This window comes from Leucoraja erinacea, chromosome 35 (genome assembly GCF_028641065.1).
Source record: "Leucoraja erinacea ecotype New England chromosome 35, Leri_hhj_1, whole genome shotgun sequence".
NCBI lineage: Eukaryota > Metazoa > Chordata > Chondrichthyes > Rajiformes > Rajidae > Leucoraja > Leucoraja erinaceus.
Genome location: NC_073411.1, coordinates 13,231,689 through 13,248,914, shown reverse-complemented (window position 1 = coordinate 13,248,914; position 17,226 = coordinate 13,231,689). Strand labels below are relative to the sequence as shown.

At 54.1% G+C, this 17,226-nt stretch overlaps 1 protein-coding gene across 1 annotated transcript in view; it reads right to left on the bottom strand.

Moving 5' to 3' along the window:
* The window catches only part of LOC129713290 (E3 ubiquitin-protein ligase SH3RF1-like), a 29,752-nt gene that overhangs the window by 1,880 nt on the left and 10,646 nt on the right, over window positions 1–17,226 (bottom strand). Inside the window, 16 exon segments of the mRNA XM_055662241.1 lie at window positions 180–286; window positions 1,217–1,257; window positions 2,936–3,235; window positions 3,313–4,698; window positions 6,473–6,598; window positions 9,007–9,104; window positions 9,107–9,120; window positions 9,485–9,531; window positions 10,262–10,357; window positions 11,160–11,256; window positions 12,369–12,418; window positions 12,649–12,747; window positions 12,844–12,885; window positions 14,568–14,679; window positions 16,294–16,372; window positions 16,986–17,027. Coding sequence (XP_055518216.1) covers window positions 180–286; window positions 1,217–1,257; window positions 2,936–3,235; window positions 3,313–4,698; window positions 6,473–6,598; window positions 9,007–9,104; window positions 9,107–9,120; window positions 9,485–9,531; window positions 10,262–10,357; window positions 11,160–11,256; window positions 12,369–12,418; window positions 12,649–12,747; window positions 12,844–12,885; window positions 14,568–14,679; window positions 16,294–16,372; window positions 16,986–17,027 — 2,736 coding nt within the window.

Sequence of the window (17,226 nt, the reverse complement as noted above, 5' to 3'; positions counted from 1 at the left end):
TCCAGTCCCAGCACCCGGCCCATCTAGCAAGGCTCCATTCAGGCCTTCAGCCCGGCCAGCTCCAGTGAGGCCTAGTCCTGTCCCCAGGCCCCTGTCTCCAGCCCAGTGCGTCTGGGCCCCAAACCCCGGCCTCCAGACTAGGCCCCATCCTAATCCCCATCCCCGGGCCCCGGCCTTACCCACAAACCAGCCATCATCACACATCTCCATCACGTCCACCAACTCTCCCTCCCGCAGCTCCAGCTCGTCACTGTTGAGTGGCTGGTAGTTGTACAGAGCCCGGTACCTGGGGTAGAGACACGGGCAGCGGTCAGCGGGACCCTCACACCCCCTCACCCCTGCCCTGGGCCCCTCACCCTTTCCTCACCACCCACACACCTCCACACCCCCCTCAACTCCTCACCTCATTACCCCCCCCTCACCCCCTCCCAGTACGCAGGGCACCCACATCCTCTCATGCAGGCCCTTCGGCCCTTCGTGCCCATGCCAACCAAGATGCCCATCTACACCTGTCCCACCTGCCCACGTTTAGCCCATAGCCTCTCTACCTGTCCTATCCATGTACCTGTCTAAATGCCTTTTAAAGGTAGACAAAAATGCTGGAGAAACTCAGCGGGTGCAGCAGCATCTATGGAGTGAAGGAAATAGGCAACGTTTCGGGGCCAAAACCCTTCTTCAGACTCCAGGTTGGATTAGTCCCAGCCTTAACTACCTCCTCTGGCAGCTTGTTCCATACACCCACCACCCTCTGTGTGGAAAAGTTACCCCTCAGATTCCTATTAAATCTTTCCCCCTTCACCTTAAACCTATGTCCCCTGGTTCTTGATTCGCCTACTCTGGGCAAGAGACTCCCTGATCTATTCATCTCATGTTTGTACATCTCTATAAGATCACCCCTCACCCTCCTGCACTCCAAGGAATAGAGACCCAGCCTGCCCAACCTCTCCCTGTAGCTCAGGCCCGCGGGTCCTGCATGCATACATCCTCACAAATGTTCTCTGTATCCTTTCCATGTTAATGGCATCTGCCCATGCCAGCCTGTTGGTCCATTCGGCCCTCCTAGCCTCCAGTAAGACCAAGCCCCTTCCCTCCCCCCCCCCCTCCACAGTCCCATCCCCCTCCCCTCCCCCCTTCACGCCCTCCTTCCCCTCCCCCCTCAGCTCCCCCCTGAAAGTGAGTGAGTGAGTGAGGGGGGGGGTGGAGTTTGATGACTTACGTGCTCCAGCCCCCTCCCCTCGCGACCTCTGTCTGCGACCCCTGGCAACAGAGAGGAAGTGTCATTAAAGGAGGGGAGGGGGCAGAGGGTGAGGGTGAGGGTGGAGGAGAGGGGGAGGGGAGGCGATGAGACCCTTCCCATGTTTCTCCAGGATCTGAGTGGTGGCCATGAGCGCATAGATGTACGGTTTGTCCACCAAACTGTACAATAACTCCCCCCTTCTGTCGTTGGGTAGACTGACTCCCCTTCACCCCCCCAATCTGTGCACGTCCTCAATCTTGGACTGTCCACTTGTCAGTTACATTTCATGTTTCCTGTATCCAGTTGTGTTTTATGACTGTCGGTAGACCAAGTTCCCTCCAGGGATAAATAGTTGTATCGTATCGTATCGAAACGTGGCCCATCCCCATTCTCCAGAGACGTTGCCTCTCCATGTTATAATTTGTTAGGCTCTCAGTTGCACCAGGTAGGTGCAGGTGAACCTCGGTGTGCTGTGGCCAGGTGTGATGCCCTGGTTTTGGGGCATGGTGGGCCAGCATCTCCTGCAGGACACCTCACACAATGGGACCAGGCACTACACAAGTAGTGACCACTGCCCAGTCCATCATCGGCTCTGACCTCCCCTCCATCGAGGGGATCTATCGCAGTCGCTGCCTAAAAAAGGCTGGCAGCATCATCAAAGACCCACACCATCCTGGCCACACACTCATCTCCCTGCTACCTTCAGGTAGAAGGTGCAGGAGCCTGAAGACTGCAACGTCCAGGTTCAGGAATAGCTGCCCCACAACCATCAGGCGATTAAACTCAACTCAAACAAAACTCTGAACATTAATAGCCCATTATCCGTTTATTTGCACTCTATCTGTTTTATTTAGTCATGTGTGTATATATTTATACAATGGTATATGGACACACTGATCTGTTCTGTATTCATGCCTACATGTGCTGAAGCAAAGCAAGAATTTCATTGTCCTATCTGGGACATATGACAATAAACTCTCTTGAATCTGGAATATCGATGTCGGGGATGTGCGATTTGTGTGAGGAGTGGCCGCCTCCTTGGCAACGAGCGCGAACCGCACGGTGTAATTATCAGTTCAGAAGTGATCGTTGCAGAATTAGGCCATTCGGCCCATCGAGAGTCTACTACTCCATTCAATCATGACCCCGGATTGTCAAAGCTGCCACAGCCAGACATAAAAACAGTTTTTATCCACGAGTAGTAGCTCTACTCAACATCCAAAAATCTGTAGCCTCCCTTTGATCTGGTATTGTGTTGGTTCACATGCTTGATCAATGGTGTTTTATCATTAATGTTTTATTATTATTAATGTTTAGTGTTTTCTCACTCATTCGTAACTGTCACTGTATGTCATGTTGTTACTTGTGGGCGGAGCACCAAGGCAAATTCCTTGTATGTGAATACTTGGCCAATAAACTTACTTACTCTATCTCTCCCTCCTAACCCCATTCTCCTGCCTTCTCACCATAACCCCTGACACCCGTACTAATCAAGAATCTATCTACCTCTGCTTTAAAAATGCCCAATGACTTGGCCTCCACAACCGCCTGTGGCCATGGATTCCACAGATTCACCACCCTCTGATTGAAAAAATTCCTCCTCATCTCCTTCCTAATTCTATTTATTTAAGATCCTTTAATTCTGAGGCTGTGCCCTCTAATCCTAGACTCTCCAACTGGTCCGGTCGCGGGCCTTACCTGGGCAGGTTGCTGGGCGGAGGCGGTGGTTGCCATGACTCCCGGTGCCGGCAGTGTCCGTGGAGACGGTGATGGCCGGAGGGGCCATTGGGCAGCGCCGGGCGGCACGTCCTCATGCCCATTGGCCGGCCGAACGGGCTGCCAGTGCTGGTTGGCTGGTAATCTGGTCAATGAGGTGGTGGGGTCCATTGGGGGAGCGGGGGAGAAAGTGGAGGGCTGTGGGGGGGGGGCGTAGGGGCTGGCGTGGGGGGGTGGTGCAGTGGTGGGATGGGGCTGGGATGGGGCTTGGATGGGATGGGGCTGGGATGAGGGCATTGAGATGGGATGGGGTGGGATGAGGGCATTGAGATGGGATGGGGCTGGAGATGGGATGGGGCTGGGGGATGTGGGGGGGCATTGAGATGGGATGGGGCTGGGATGAGGGCATTGAGATGGGATGGGGCTGGGATGAGGGCATTGAGATGGGATGGGGCTGGGATGAGGGCATTGAGATGGGATGGGGCTGGGATGAAGGTATTGAGATGGGATGGGGCTGGGATGTGGGGGGCATTGAGATGGGGATGGGGCTGGGATGTGGGGGGCATTGAGATGGGATGGGGCTGGGATGTGGGGGGCATTGCGATGGGATGGGGCTGGGATGAGGGCATTGGTGAGATGACGAAGTGGACTTGGGTTTGGGGAATGGACAAAGTTTTGGGGTGAGTTTGGGCTGTGGGGGTTTGTGTGTTGGGGTAGTGGTTGGCTTTGGGCGGGGGCTGGGCTGGGGACGTTGATGAGATGTTGGGGTAAGACTGGATAGGGGAGGTCCGTGCAATGTTGCCGTGGTCTGGGCTTATGTTGGTCAGCGAGCTGTTGAAGAAGTGGTTGGTTTGGGGGGATGGTGAGATATTGGGGTACTGGTGAATTTGGGGAGACGGTGAGATGTTGGGGTACTGGTGAATTTGGGGGGACGGTGAGATATTGGGGTACTGGTGAATTTGGGGGGACGGTGAACTACTGGGGTACTGGTGGGTTTGAGGGGATGGTGAGATATTGGGGTACTGGTGAATTTGGGGGGACGGTGAGATATTGGGGTACTGGTGGGTTTGAGGGGATGGTGAGATATTGGGGTACTGGTGGGTTTGGGGGGATGGTGAGATATTGGGGTACTGGTGGGTTTGGGGGGGTGAGATGTTGGGGTACTGGTGAATTTGGGGGGATGGTGAGATATTGGGGTACTGGTGGGTTTGAGGGGATGGTGAGATATTAGGGTGGGTCTGGGCTTTGTGGAGTGCCGAGGTTCTATGATCGGATGGAGTTGTGGGCACTGTTGAGGGACGGGGTACGATTGGGTTTCTGGGCATTGGTTGGGCGTTGGTGTCGGGGTGGGTGTTGGTGTAAGAGTGGGCTTTGGGAGTCAGGGGGGGGTTGGGGCCGGGCTGGTTTGGGGTCATCATTGAGGAGGGGGCTTGGAGCTTGGCGCTGGGGCCGGGCGAGGTGTAGGGGTGTGTCTGGGCTGTGCCGGCTGGAGAGGGGTTGGGGGAGAGCGGGCATGGGACCATCATGGTGTTGGCCTGATGCTTGGAGATGGGGCTGGTCGGGGGCTTGGGGAAGTTGGGGTTGGGTGAGGTTGGACCAATGGAAAACTTATTGGAGACCTTGATCTTTGGCCACTTCACCACCTGGACGTAGTTGGCTGGGAAGATGCCCTGCCGATTGGTCCCGGTAATTCTCCCGTCGAGCCAATTGTCATCGACCTTGCGGGTGAGTGAGATGGTTTCACCCTGAGCAACAAACAAAGGATGAGCAGAGATGTGAGAGGTGGCGGCTCATCTCCACGCCCAGAACGTCTTCCCACTCTGCTCCCGACTCCAGGCCAATTGTTAATGCCATCATCCATGGCCTGGTGTACACTCCATCCATCCATCCATCCCTCTCCCACCCCCCCCCTCCCAAACCCCCCTCCACCACTCCCCCATCCCACTCCAATCCCCCTCCCCTTCCACTGCCCTTTCATCCCTGCCTTCTTATCTCCTGCTGCCCTCCCATCACCCCCTCCCCCCTCCCACCACCTGCCGTCCCGTCCCTCTCCCCTCCCACTCCCCCATTCCTATTAAATCTTTTTCCCCCATCACCTTGAACCTAATGTCCTCTGGTCCTCGATTCCCCTACTCTGGGCACGAGACTGTGTGCATCTACCCGATCTATTCCTCTCATGATTTTGTACACCTCTATAAGATCACATCATCTTCCTGCACTCCAGGGAATAGAGACCCAGCCTACTCAACCTCTCCCTATAGCTCAGACCCTCTAGTCCTGGCAACATCCTCGTCAATCTTCTCTGTACCATTTCAAGCTGAATGCTACAATTTTGAAAGGGGGTTGTGAGCAGGGAGGTGGAGACAAGGCCAGGGGTAGCCCAGTAATCATTGCGTTGAATGGTGGGGTAGGTTGGAGGGGCCGAATGGCCTGTTCCAACTCCCACGTCCTTGAGACTGCAGCCCATTCACAAACCTGTAACCAAGCCTCTTGTAGCCTCGGCTCCTGTTAAAACAATGCAGTGTCCACTGCAAACCTCCACATCTCCACTAGATGGAGCTGAATCTCACAAAGACCAGGAGCTGGGAACTGCAGAGAGAGGAGGGGAGAGGGGGGAGGGGGGAGAGGGGGAGAGGGAGAGAGGGGAGAGGGGGAGAGGGGGAGAGAGAAGGAGGGAGGGAGAGGGAGGGGGAGAGGGGGGGGGAGGGAGAGGGGGAGAGGGAGGGGGGGGAGGGGAGAGGAGGGGGGGAGAGGGGGAGAGGGGGAGAGGGGGAGAGGGGGAGGGGAGGGGGGAGAGGGGGGGAGGGGGGGAGAGGGGGGGGGAGGGGGGGAGGGGGGGGGGGAGGGGGGGGAGAGGGGGGGGGAGAGGGGGGAAAGGGGTGGGGGGGGGGAGGGGGGAGGGGGGAGGGGGAGAGGGGGGCGGAGCAGAGAGGGTGGGGGGAGAGGGGGAGAGGGGGGGGAGAGGGAGAGGGGGAGGGGGGGGGAGAGGGGGAGGGGGGGAAGGGGGGAGAGAGAGGGGGAGAGGAGAGGGGGGGGGAGAGGAGAGAGAGAAGAAGAGAGGGGGAGAGAGGGAAGGGAGAGAGAGGGATGAGAGTGAGGTGGGAGAGAGAGAGAGAGGGGAGAGGGGGAGAGGGGGGAGGGGGAGGGGGAGAGGGGGAGGTTGAGAGGCGTAGAGGGAGGACAGAAACAGACCGAGAGATGAGGTTGAGAGAGCAGTCTTTAGAAAAAAAAAAAATTCTATGGATAGAAACATAGAAACATAGAAATTAGGTGCAGGAGTAGAGGCCATTCATCCAACTCAGTATCCCGTACCTGCCTTCTCTCCATACCCCCTGATCCCCTTGGCCACAAGGGCCACATCTAACTCCCTCTTAAATATAGCCAATGGATGTACGGAAACTTTATTATTTATTCTTTGTGAAGCACTCTGGTTTCAACGCGAGTTGGTTTAAACGCGCTACATAATTAAACTTACTTCCTGACAATCACACAGACATTTGCAAGCTGTAGCGCACTCACCTTGCGGAAGGCCAGCTCCACGGTGGAGTCGGCTTTGAAGTTGAAGATGGCCAGGGCTTCCCCGTACTCCACCAGATGTGTGGGGGGAGTTTTAATGGGAGTCGGTCTCTCGTGAGCGGGGATTATCTGCAAAATGGGAACGGGGAGAAGGTTCGTGAGGACGTCGCTCAGATGCCGAGAGACCTTGAAGAGCTCGATGGTCACCATTCCTCCTCCCATCAGAACTGCCCCCTCCATTGACTCCTTTAAGTCTAGACTAAAAACTTATCTGTATTCCCAAGCCTTTCATCAAAGACCCTTACCACCCATCGCATGACTTTTTCACCATCCTCCCATCTTCCAGGAGCATCAGAAAACTGCCCCTTCTTCCCATCGTTACTCCCCCCTTATCGCGCAAGCAGAGCCACTGTGGTGCCGCTGAACTAAAATGTTATTAGTATCATGCATGTCCCATTTATTTTGCGAAAAACTGGTTCCTGAGAAACGTTTTTTTTTTTTCCTCTGAGCGAATACTCAGGAAATGACAATAAAGATTTACAATTACAATTACAATTACAATTACAATTTCCTGACGTCCACTGAGCGAGGGTTATATCTTGGTCCTCCAAAATATTCCAAATGGAATTTAAACTGGAGGTGGTGAAGGGAGGGCTTAAGCCAGAAAGGGTTATTGGGAAGAAAGAGCTACTTTATGTGTATATGTAGTTTGTTTGTTTATAATAATAATAATAATAATACATTTTATTTATGGGCGCCTTTCAAGAGTCTCAAGGACACCTTACTAAAAATTAGCAGGTAGAGGAAAAACATGTAAGTGGAATGAAATAAATAGTAGAGACATGACTAGTACACAAAGTAAAGACAGAATTCAATTCAAAACACAATACTATTCTTATAACAAATGTAAAGCACTTTGGCCAACGAGAGTTGTTTTTTAAAAGTGCTATATAAATAAAAGTGGCTTGATGTAATCTTACATATGTCACATTGGCAGTATCAACTGGACCTTAGACTACTGGAATTACGGCCATTCCTCCTTCTCCCCGTCCGGCAGAAGGTACAGGAGCTTGAAAAACCGCCCAGACTCAGGAACAGCTTCTTCCCCTCTGTTATTGGGCTTCTGAACGGTCCTTCCATAAGCTAGGGTGCCGTCCGATTCACCTCTACCCCATTGTGGACATTGGACTTTGTCTGTGGGACTGATGCTCTACAATGCTGAGAACTACATTCTGCACTCTGTATCTTCCCCTTTGCTTCACCTGTTGTACTGGAGTTTGACCTGGGTGTGTGTGTTATGTATCATCTCATAATCATACTCATATTTTATTAGCCAAATACGTCTTGCAACATGCGAGGAATTTGATCTGTTTGGACAGAGGCGAGTTGAGTCAGAGGGTGGTGAATCTGTGGAATTAATTGCCACAGATGGCTGTGGAGGCCAAGTCAATGGATATTTCTAAAGCAGCGATAGATAAATTCTTGATTAGGTCAAGTGTTATGTTATGTATAATATACATATATATATAATATAATATAATATATTATAATATAATGTAATATATTATAATATAATGTAATATATTATAATATAATATAATATATTATAATATAATATAATATACATGTGTTATGGGGAGAAGGCAGGAAAATGGGATTAGGAGGCAGAGATCAGCCATGATTGAATGGCGGAGTGGACTCGATGGGCCGAATGGCCTAATTCTACCCCTATAACTTGTGTAAACATAGCTGTACCTCAGTATAATGAACCTAAACATAACATGGAACAGGTACAATGAAGATGGGCCAGAAAATGGTTTAATCGATAAGGAAAATGGGATTCTAACTGGGAGGCAGAGCACCAAAGCCATGATGTGAACTGGCAGAAACTGGACCATCTACATGAAGTCATAGTGCGCATATTCTAGAAGGCAATACAAACAAAAGGCCATGTAAAATGATAAGACTTTGATGGAAAAATATAAAATTAGAAAAGTCCATAGTAGTGCAAATCTGAAGAAGGGTCTTGACCCAAAACGTCACCCGTCCCGTCTCTCCAGAGATGCTGCCCTGCCCGTCCCACTGAGTTACTCCAGCTTTTTGAGTCTGTGAAGGAGCATCTATCTACAGTTTGTTCCTGTACGGAGAGCATTTGTTCCCCTTGCTGAGGTAGGTTCAGGCTTGTGTGGCTCTGGGTCAAGAAACTGGTGGCTGGACGCTTAGATCTTCCTCAGGGAAGCAAGTGTCATAAGGCGCATAAGTGATTGGAGTAGAATTAGACCATTCGGTCCATCAAGTCTACTCCGCCATTCAATCGTGGCTGATCTATCTTTCCCTCCTAACCCCATTCTCCTGCCTTCTCCCCATAACCCCTGACACCCGTACTAATCGAGAATCTATCTATCTCTCTCTGCCTTAAAAATATCCACTGACTTGGTCTCCACAGCCTTGTGTGCGGAGTGGAGAGAGAAGGGGGCGTGGGGAGGGGGTTCGATGGGGGGGTAGAGGGAGTTTAAGGGGGTGTAAAGACAGCTTACCTCAACGTAGGACGTGGGGAAGATGCCAAGCCTCCCGTGATGCTCCCCTTTCATCCAGTTCGGGTCGAGGACTTTGTGGATGTAAACGACATCCCCTTCTGTAGTGTGAGCTCCCTTCTGTGGAGGTGAGGGGGGGCAGGTCCCTGCAGGTGGAGGTGGGGGGGGGGGGGGGCAGGTGGAGGGGGGAAGGTGGGGGGGGGGGGGGGGAAGGTGGAGGTGAGGGGGGGGGGGGGAGGTGAGGGGGGGGGGCAGGTGGAGGGAGGGGGGAAAGGTGGGGGGAGGGGGAAGGTGAGGGAGGGGGGCAGGTGGAGGTGAGGGGGGGGTAGGTGGAGGTGAGGGGGGGGGGAGGTGGAGGTGAGGGTTTTTTCGTTATTCAATCTTGTTGGCCCCCCTCCCCTCCCACACCACCACCCCTCCCAAGCCACCGTCACCCCTTCTGTCACCGCCCCCCCCCCCCACCCACTCCCCCACTACTTACTTTGGAGTCTGGGCTTGGAAGTCGAATTTGGCTCGAGCTGCCTTCATCTGCGGGAGGGAAAAGCTGGGAGTCAGTGGGGGTGGGGAGAGTGGGGGTGGGGGGAGTGGGGGTGGGGGGGGTGGGGGGGGTGCGGAGAGTGGAGGGGAAGTGGGAGTATGGTGGAGCGGGAAGTCAAGTCAAGTCAAAGTTATTTGTCACATACACATACGAGATGTGCAGTGATCCAGTGGAACTGGTATCCCAGAACCAACTAAACCCTGTCACTATCTGCCAGAGGCTGTGGGGCACAGAAGCAGGCCCTTCGGCCCATCCAGCCGTCCCTACTTCCCGGGCCACCCCTGGACTAACCCAAACTAAGGAGACACAAGAGACCGCCGTGGCCAGAAGGGTCTGATGAAGGTCCCGATCTGAAACGTCGCCTGTCCATTTCCCCCCACAGATGCTGCCCGACCCCCTGAGTTCCACCAACAGGTACCCTGCCCCTATTCCCAGCAAATCCCCTGTGGGGCCCTGGACAACGGCCAAGGAGACCACCATCTGTGTGTGGTGCAGGGATGTGGGGGGGAAACCCAGGTGGTCACAGCGAGGGCATAGAAAGTGCCTGGAGCTCAGCGGCATTGGAGACCACCCATGGTGGGAGTGAGCGGTCACTGGTTGGTGATGGACGTTCGATGGTGGGGAGGTCGGTACTGGGACGGTTCTGCATGTGTGACTCTACATCACGGGTGAACGGGCCACTGATGACCTCTCACCCCACACTCTGCCCACTGACATTACCTTGGACGTCTCTGAGCCGCCTGGCCTCTCCGTGGTCCCATCAGGACTGCTCTCACCATTGCCAGAACCTGCGGGACAACGAGAGAGACACACACACTCAATAATCAGGAGATACTTTCAAGAGAGAGCTAGATAGGGCTCTTAAAGATAGCGGAGTCAGGAGATATGGGGAGAAGGCAGGAACGGGGTACTGATTGGGGATGATCAGCCATGATCATATTGAATGGCGGTGCTGGCTCAAAGGGCCGAATGGCCTCCTCCTGCACCTATTGTCTATTGTCTATTGTGTTACAGGCCTGTTGTGATACAGCAAGTAAGAATTTCACTGCTGGTACAAATTGCGCCAACTCTCTAGGCTCATGAGTGGGAAGGAACTGCAGATGCCGGTTCAAACTGAAGACAGACACAAAATGCTGGAGTAACTCAGCGGGACGAGCAGCGTCTCTGGAGAGAAGGTTGATAGTCACGGGAACGTGAGCGACAGACGTACAAATGATGTAGAGAGAACGAGAAATACTGAAGGACACAGAATCCAAACTTGTCCAATTCTTCAAAAACATCTGAAGAAGGGTCCCAACCCAAAACCCAGAAGAGTCACCTATCCTTTGTCTCCAGAGATGCTGCCATGCCCGACCTGCTGAGTTACTCCAGTGCTTTGCGTCCATCCAAAATTGTGGGACTTTGTCTGTGGAAATCTGATGCGCTACAAAGCTGAGAACAAGTATTCTGCACTCTGTATACTGTACTTGGCCCTTTGCTCCACCTGTGGAGACTGGAGGTTGGCGTGATCAGCCATGATCATATTAATGGCGGTGGGGAATGTCTGAATAGCGTTTAAAACCAAATTTCTATGTTCTATGTTACTATCCTTGGTCTCCAGAGTGCTGCCATGCCTGACCTGCTGAACTCCAGACCCTGACCCCAAAATTGTGGACTTTGTCTGGGGCGCTACAAAGTTGGGATCTGATACTGGCCCCTGTGCTCCACCTGTTGTACTGGAAAAGTTGATAGTATTTATGGGGGTATCTCAAAACAAAACTGATCACAGTACCAATTGCCCAAGTGACTGACCGGTCCCTGAACCGGACCCCTCTCCTTACCTGAGGACATCTGGCCTGTCTGGGAAGGGGCAAAGCAAGGTAGAAACATAGAACCAATCGGTGCAGGACATGGTGCTGGAGGCCATAGAAAGCCCTTGCAGGAGCCCATTCATTGTGAGCATTCATTGTCTGATCATCCAAAATCAGTACCCCGTTCCTGCCTTCTCCCCATGTCCCTTGATTTTGTTAGCCCCAAGAGCTAAATCTAACTCTCTCTTGAAAGCATTATGTGAATTAGCCTCCACTGCCGTCTGGCAGAGAATTCCGCAGATTCACAACTCTCTGGGTGCAAAAAAATGTCCTCAAAGGGCAAGAGCAACACTGCTTACAGATTTACATTTCCCTATGAAGTTCTGGTTGTACTCAGCTCACAACCACAGGCCTGAGGCCCGGACACCTCCACCTCAGCAGACACTCAGGTAACTGGGACAGACACACACACAGACACACACACAGACACAGACACAGACACAGACACACACACACACACACACACACAGACACACACACAGACACACACACACAGACACACACACACAGACACACAGACACACACACACACACACAGACACACAGACACACACACACACACACAGACACACAGACACACACACACGCAGACACACACACACACAGACACACACACACACACACACACACACACACACACACACACACACACACACACAGACACACACACACACACACACACACACACACACACACAGACACACACACACAGACACACACACACACAGACACACACACACACAGACAGACACACACACACATAGCTGCACCTTGTTGCAGGGAGTTTGTGGTTTAGTTTAAGAGTTTAGCTTTAGTTTAACTTTTAGTTTAAGTTAAGTTTAAGTTTTAGTAAAGCTTTGGTAACATTTTGGTAAACCCCACCATCACCCGCCATCCCCCACCACTCCCTCCCAAACCCCTTGTCTTCCCACCCCACCCCCCCACCTCGCCCCCCCCCCCCCCCCCCCCACACTCACCCGCCGCCACTCTGCACCAGCCTGTCCACCAGCTCCCTGCCCCAGCCGACCTGTGGAGACAGACAGGGGTGAGCGGGGGAGACGGGGAGAGACTGTGATGGGATGAATGGAATGGGGAATGGGGGGAATGTTAGAGGCTGCATGTTGCTGACTGCAGTGTGACGAGGGGTGTGGGGAATTGGGGAGGGGATTGTGGGGTGGGGGGGTTGGGGGGTTGGGGGGGGGGGCAGGGGGGCAGGGGATTGGGGGGGGGGGGGGGGGGGTGGGGGGGGAACAGTACCTGGGAGCTGCCGTCTCTCTGTGACAGGCGCAGTCTGATCTTCTCGAGGTCAGAATCCAACTCTGCTTCCAACTGGGCCAACTCTGCCTCCAGGGCCACCTGTAGCGAGAGGGAGAGAGGTCAGTGCGGGGAGCGGTCAGTGCGGGGAGCGGTCAGTGCGGGGAGTGGAACACAGCTACAAGAGGCCATTCTTACCTCAACTGAGGACACCCGGCTCCTGGTGGGACTAACATGCCTCTGTAGAAATTAGGTGCAGAGAGTAGGGGGGGGGGGGCCCTTCGGCCTGCACCGGGGGAAGGATCATGGCTGATCAGAACCAGTGCAAATCTTAGCCCCCTTCACCATACCCCTAGTGTTACCCCTCTCCCCAGCAACCCTGCCTACATATAGCAACTCCACAGGCAGCCTTAACAAAGTCCTATAAAGTTGTGTGGGAAGGAACTGCAGATGCTGGTTTACACCGAAGATAGACACAAAGTGCTGGAGTAACTCAGCGGGACGGGCAGCATCTCCGGAGAGAAGGAATGGGTGACATTTCGGTCGAGGCCCTTCTTCCCGCTGAATTACTCCAGCATTTTGATTCTATCTTTGGTCTAAATCAGCATCTGCAGTTCCTTCCTACACAGCTTTATCGGACTCCGATCACTAACATCACACTTTAGTGAATTAGATTCTAATTGTCATTTATCTGTCCCCAAGGCCCTGCCTCCCACTGACAAACTCTGCATTATCTGTGACCTCACCCCTACACCCAGGTCCAGATCTCTAACATCCACCACCATCACAGGGCATTGATACTGAGCTCTGGGTCACAGCCTGAGACAAGGACAGATGCCAACCCTTCCCAGCTGGTGTTCGTGCAGCTCGGCCCCCCCTTCACCCAGCCCACTACAGAACCCTGCTTCCCAATCACACCCACACCTTACAGCCCAGCAGAGAACTGCAGATGCTGGTTTACACCAAAGATAGTCTAGAGTGCTGGAGTCCCACCAGCAGCGCAAGAGAAGGAGGGAGAGAGAGAGGTTGAGGCCCTTCTTCCCGCTGAATTACTCCAGCATTTTGATTCGATCTTTGGTATAAATCAGCAACTGCAGTTCCTTCCCACACAGCTATATCGGCCTCCGATCACTAACATCACACTTTAGTGAATTAGATTCTAATTGTCATTTATCTGTCCCCAAGGCCCTGCCTCCCACTGACAAACTCTGCATTATCTGTGACCCCTACACCCAGGAGAGCTAGATCCACCAGAGCACAGGGAGAGATACCGAGAGCTTCTGGGAGGGAGGGAGGGAGGGAGAGAAGGAGGGAAGGAGGGAGGGAGAGGGTGGGAAGTGCAGAGGGAGAGGAGGGAAGGAGGGAGGGAGAGGGGGAGGGGGGACACAGGGGGAGAGAGAGGGAGAGGAGGGAAGGAGGGAGCAGAGAGAGGAGAGGAGAGCAGAGAGAGAGAGGGAGAGGGGGAGAGAGAGAGGGACAGAGAGAGGAGGGGAAGAGGGTAGAGAGGGGGAGGGGGGAAGGGGAGAGGGGGGAGGGAGGGAGGGAGGGGAGAGAAGGAGGGAGAGAAAAAAAAGAAATAAAGGAGAGGGAGGGAGAGGGGGGAGGGGGAGGAGGGAGGGAGGGAGGGAGAGAAGGAGAGAAGGAGAGAGACGGAGTGAGGAGAGAAGGAGGGAAGGAGAGAGGAGGGAGGGAGGGAGAGGGAAGGAGGGGAGGGGAGGGGGGGGAGGAGAGGGGAGAAGGAGATAGAGAGGAGGGGAGACGGAGAGAGGAGAGAGGAGAGGGAGGGAGAGAAGGAGGGAGAGAGAGATAGAGAGAGGGAGAGAGACAGGGGAGAGAGAGGGAGAGAGAGGGAGAGAGAGGGAGGGAGGGAGGGAGGGAGGGAGGAGAGGGAGGGAGCGGCAGGGGGAGGGGGAGACACCAACCTGTGGGTCGGGCAGTAGTGCGGAGCAGTTTCCGGGCAGGTAGGTGTAGATACTTCGATGCTCTGCCTGCAGTTTGTGTCTGTCGTTGTTCAACGCGGCGGCTCGCAGCTCCCTACAGTCGGGAGAGGAAATGCCGAGCGTGGGGTTAGGGTTGCCGGGGGAGACGGGAGAGTGTCTGGGCGAGAGTTTGTCAGACGCGGCATCTCACGACTTGTTGAGGCGGCTGCGGCTGGCAGCGCTCCCAGCAAACACATAGCTCGCATTCCACAGCCCGTGTTTCATCATGAGTCTGTCAGCTCAGTCTGCAGGCTCGCCTCAACGCCAGCTCAAACCTCAACGCCAACACACAACTCCCCTCAACGCCCAACTAACCCCCCCCCACCCCCCCAACTCCCAACTAACCCCCTCCCCTCCCCAACCTCCCCCCCCAACTCCAACTCACCCTCCCTCCTCAACTCACCCCCAACTAAACTAACCCCTCCCTCCCAACTCCCCCCCCCCCAAACCCCCCCCCCCCCAACTCCCCCCCCCCCAACTTCCCCCCCCCTCCCCCCCTCCCAACTCACTCCCCCCAACTCCCAAACCCTCCCAACCACTCCCCCTCCCAACTAACCCCCTCCCTCCCAACTCCCCCTCCAACAACCCCCCCTCCCAACTCCTCCCCCCCAACTCAACCCCCCCCCCTCTCCCACTCCACCCCCCCCCCCCAACTCTCCCCCTCCCTCCCAACTCATTCCCCCACCCCCAAACTCACTCGGTGAACTGCCAATCACCACCCCCCCCCCCCACACTTATTATTACCCCTCCCCCAAATCATGTGCCCTATGTCGCTCTTCCAGGGAGATGCTAAATGCCCCCCGTTGTCTCTGTACTGTACCAACCCAATGACCAATTAAAATTGAATGCCCCTCAATCTAATCCCTCCCATCCCCTCCCCCCCCCCCTCTTCCTCCCCCCCCCCCCAACTCACTCCCCCCCCCAATCACCCCCCCTTGTCATTCCCTGAAGACACAAAAAGCTGGAGTAACTCAGCGGGACAGGCAGCATCCCTGGAGAGAAGGAATGGGTGACGTTTTGGGGCGAGGTCTGAAGAAGAGTCTGTTTTTATTTAATATGAAAACACTGACGTTGAAATCCTCCTGCATTCTGTGACAGCTCTTAACCCGGAGACTGTTACTATGAGATCACTCGCTAGATCCTGTCTCATGACATAACCCTTTGGTTGGGAACTGGAAGTATCATAGAAACATAGGCAAATAGGTGCAGGAGTAGAGGCCATTCGGCCCTTCGAGCCTGCACCGCCATTCAATATGATCATGGCTGATCATCCAACTCAGTATCCCATCCCTGCCTTCTCTCCATACCCCCTGATCCCTTTAGCCACAAGGGCCACATCTAACTCCCTCTTAAATATAGACCAATGAACTGTGGCCTCAACTACCTTCTGTGGCAGATAATTCCACAGATTCACCACTCTCTGTGTGAACAATGATTTTCTCATCTCGGTCCTAAAAGATTTCCCTCTTATCCTTAAACTGTGACCCCTTGTTCTGGACTTCCCCAACATCGGGAATAATCTTCCTGCATCTAGCCTGTCCAACCCCTTAAGAATTTTGTAAGTTTCTATAAGATCCCCCCTCAATCTTCTAAATTCTAGCGAGTACAAGCCGAGTCTATCCAGTCTTTCTTCATATGAAAGTCCTGTAGATGCCACACACTGACCCACCATTCGGTGAAGATATCTGGATCCTCCTGTGCGTTGCGTGTCTCTGGATCCAGTCCCGGTGTGTCCGCAACATGCTGGTCTGTGGATAGACAGAGGGAGACGTGAGCCCCAGGGTGGCGACCATTGACCCACTGACCCTGGGGACGGCAGTGGCGTGTGGGTCAGAGGCTGTGTGACCGACGTGGACCACTGGCATGAGGACACACGGGGGGAGTGGACAGTGTCCCTTACAGGACTGACCGTCACATGAGGATCTGTTACACGAGGACCAGTTACACGGGGACCAGTTACACGAGGATTTGTTACACAAGGATCTGTTACACGAGTATCAGTTACACGGGGATCTGTTACACAGGGGTCAGTTACACGAGGATCTGTTACACGAGGATCAGTTACACGGGGATCAGTTACACGGGGATCAGTTACACGGGGATCTGTTACACGGGGATCTGTTACACGGGGATCAGTTACACGGGGATCAGTTACACGAGGATCTGTTACACGAGGATCTGTTACACGGGGATCAGTTACACGAGGATCTGTTACACGGGGATCAGTTACACGGGGATCTGTTACACAGGGGATCAGTTACACGGGGATCAGGTACACGGGGATCAGTTACACGGGGATCAGTTACACGGGGATCAGTTACACGCTGGGAACCGGCAGCAATAAGTGAGTCTGTAACCTACCGTGCCATGTGTCGGTGACATCGGTTACACCGGACTCCGTGCCTGTGAGGGAACAGCACACGTTTACCGCAAACCCCCACCCCTGGCACCGCCGCCAGAGATCCCCACCCCCACAGCAATCCCACACCATCCCCAACTACCACAGTATTCCTATTCCCTCAGTATACCCCCCCAAACCTGCCCCCCCCCCACCTGTACCCTCTCCATCACCTGTCCCCTCCTCCCTCACCCGTCTCCCCCA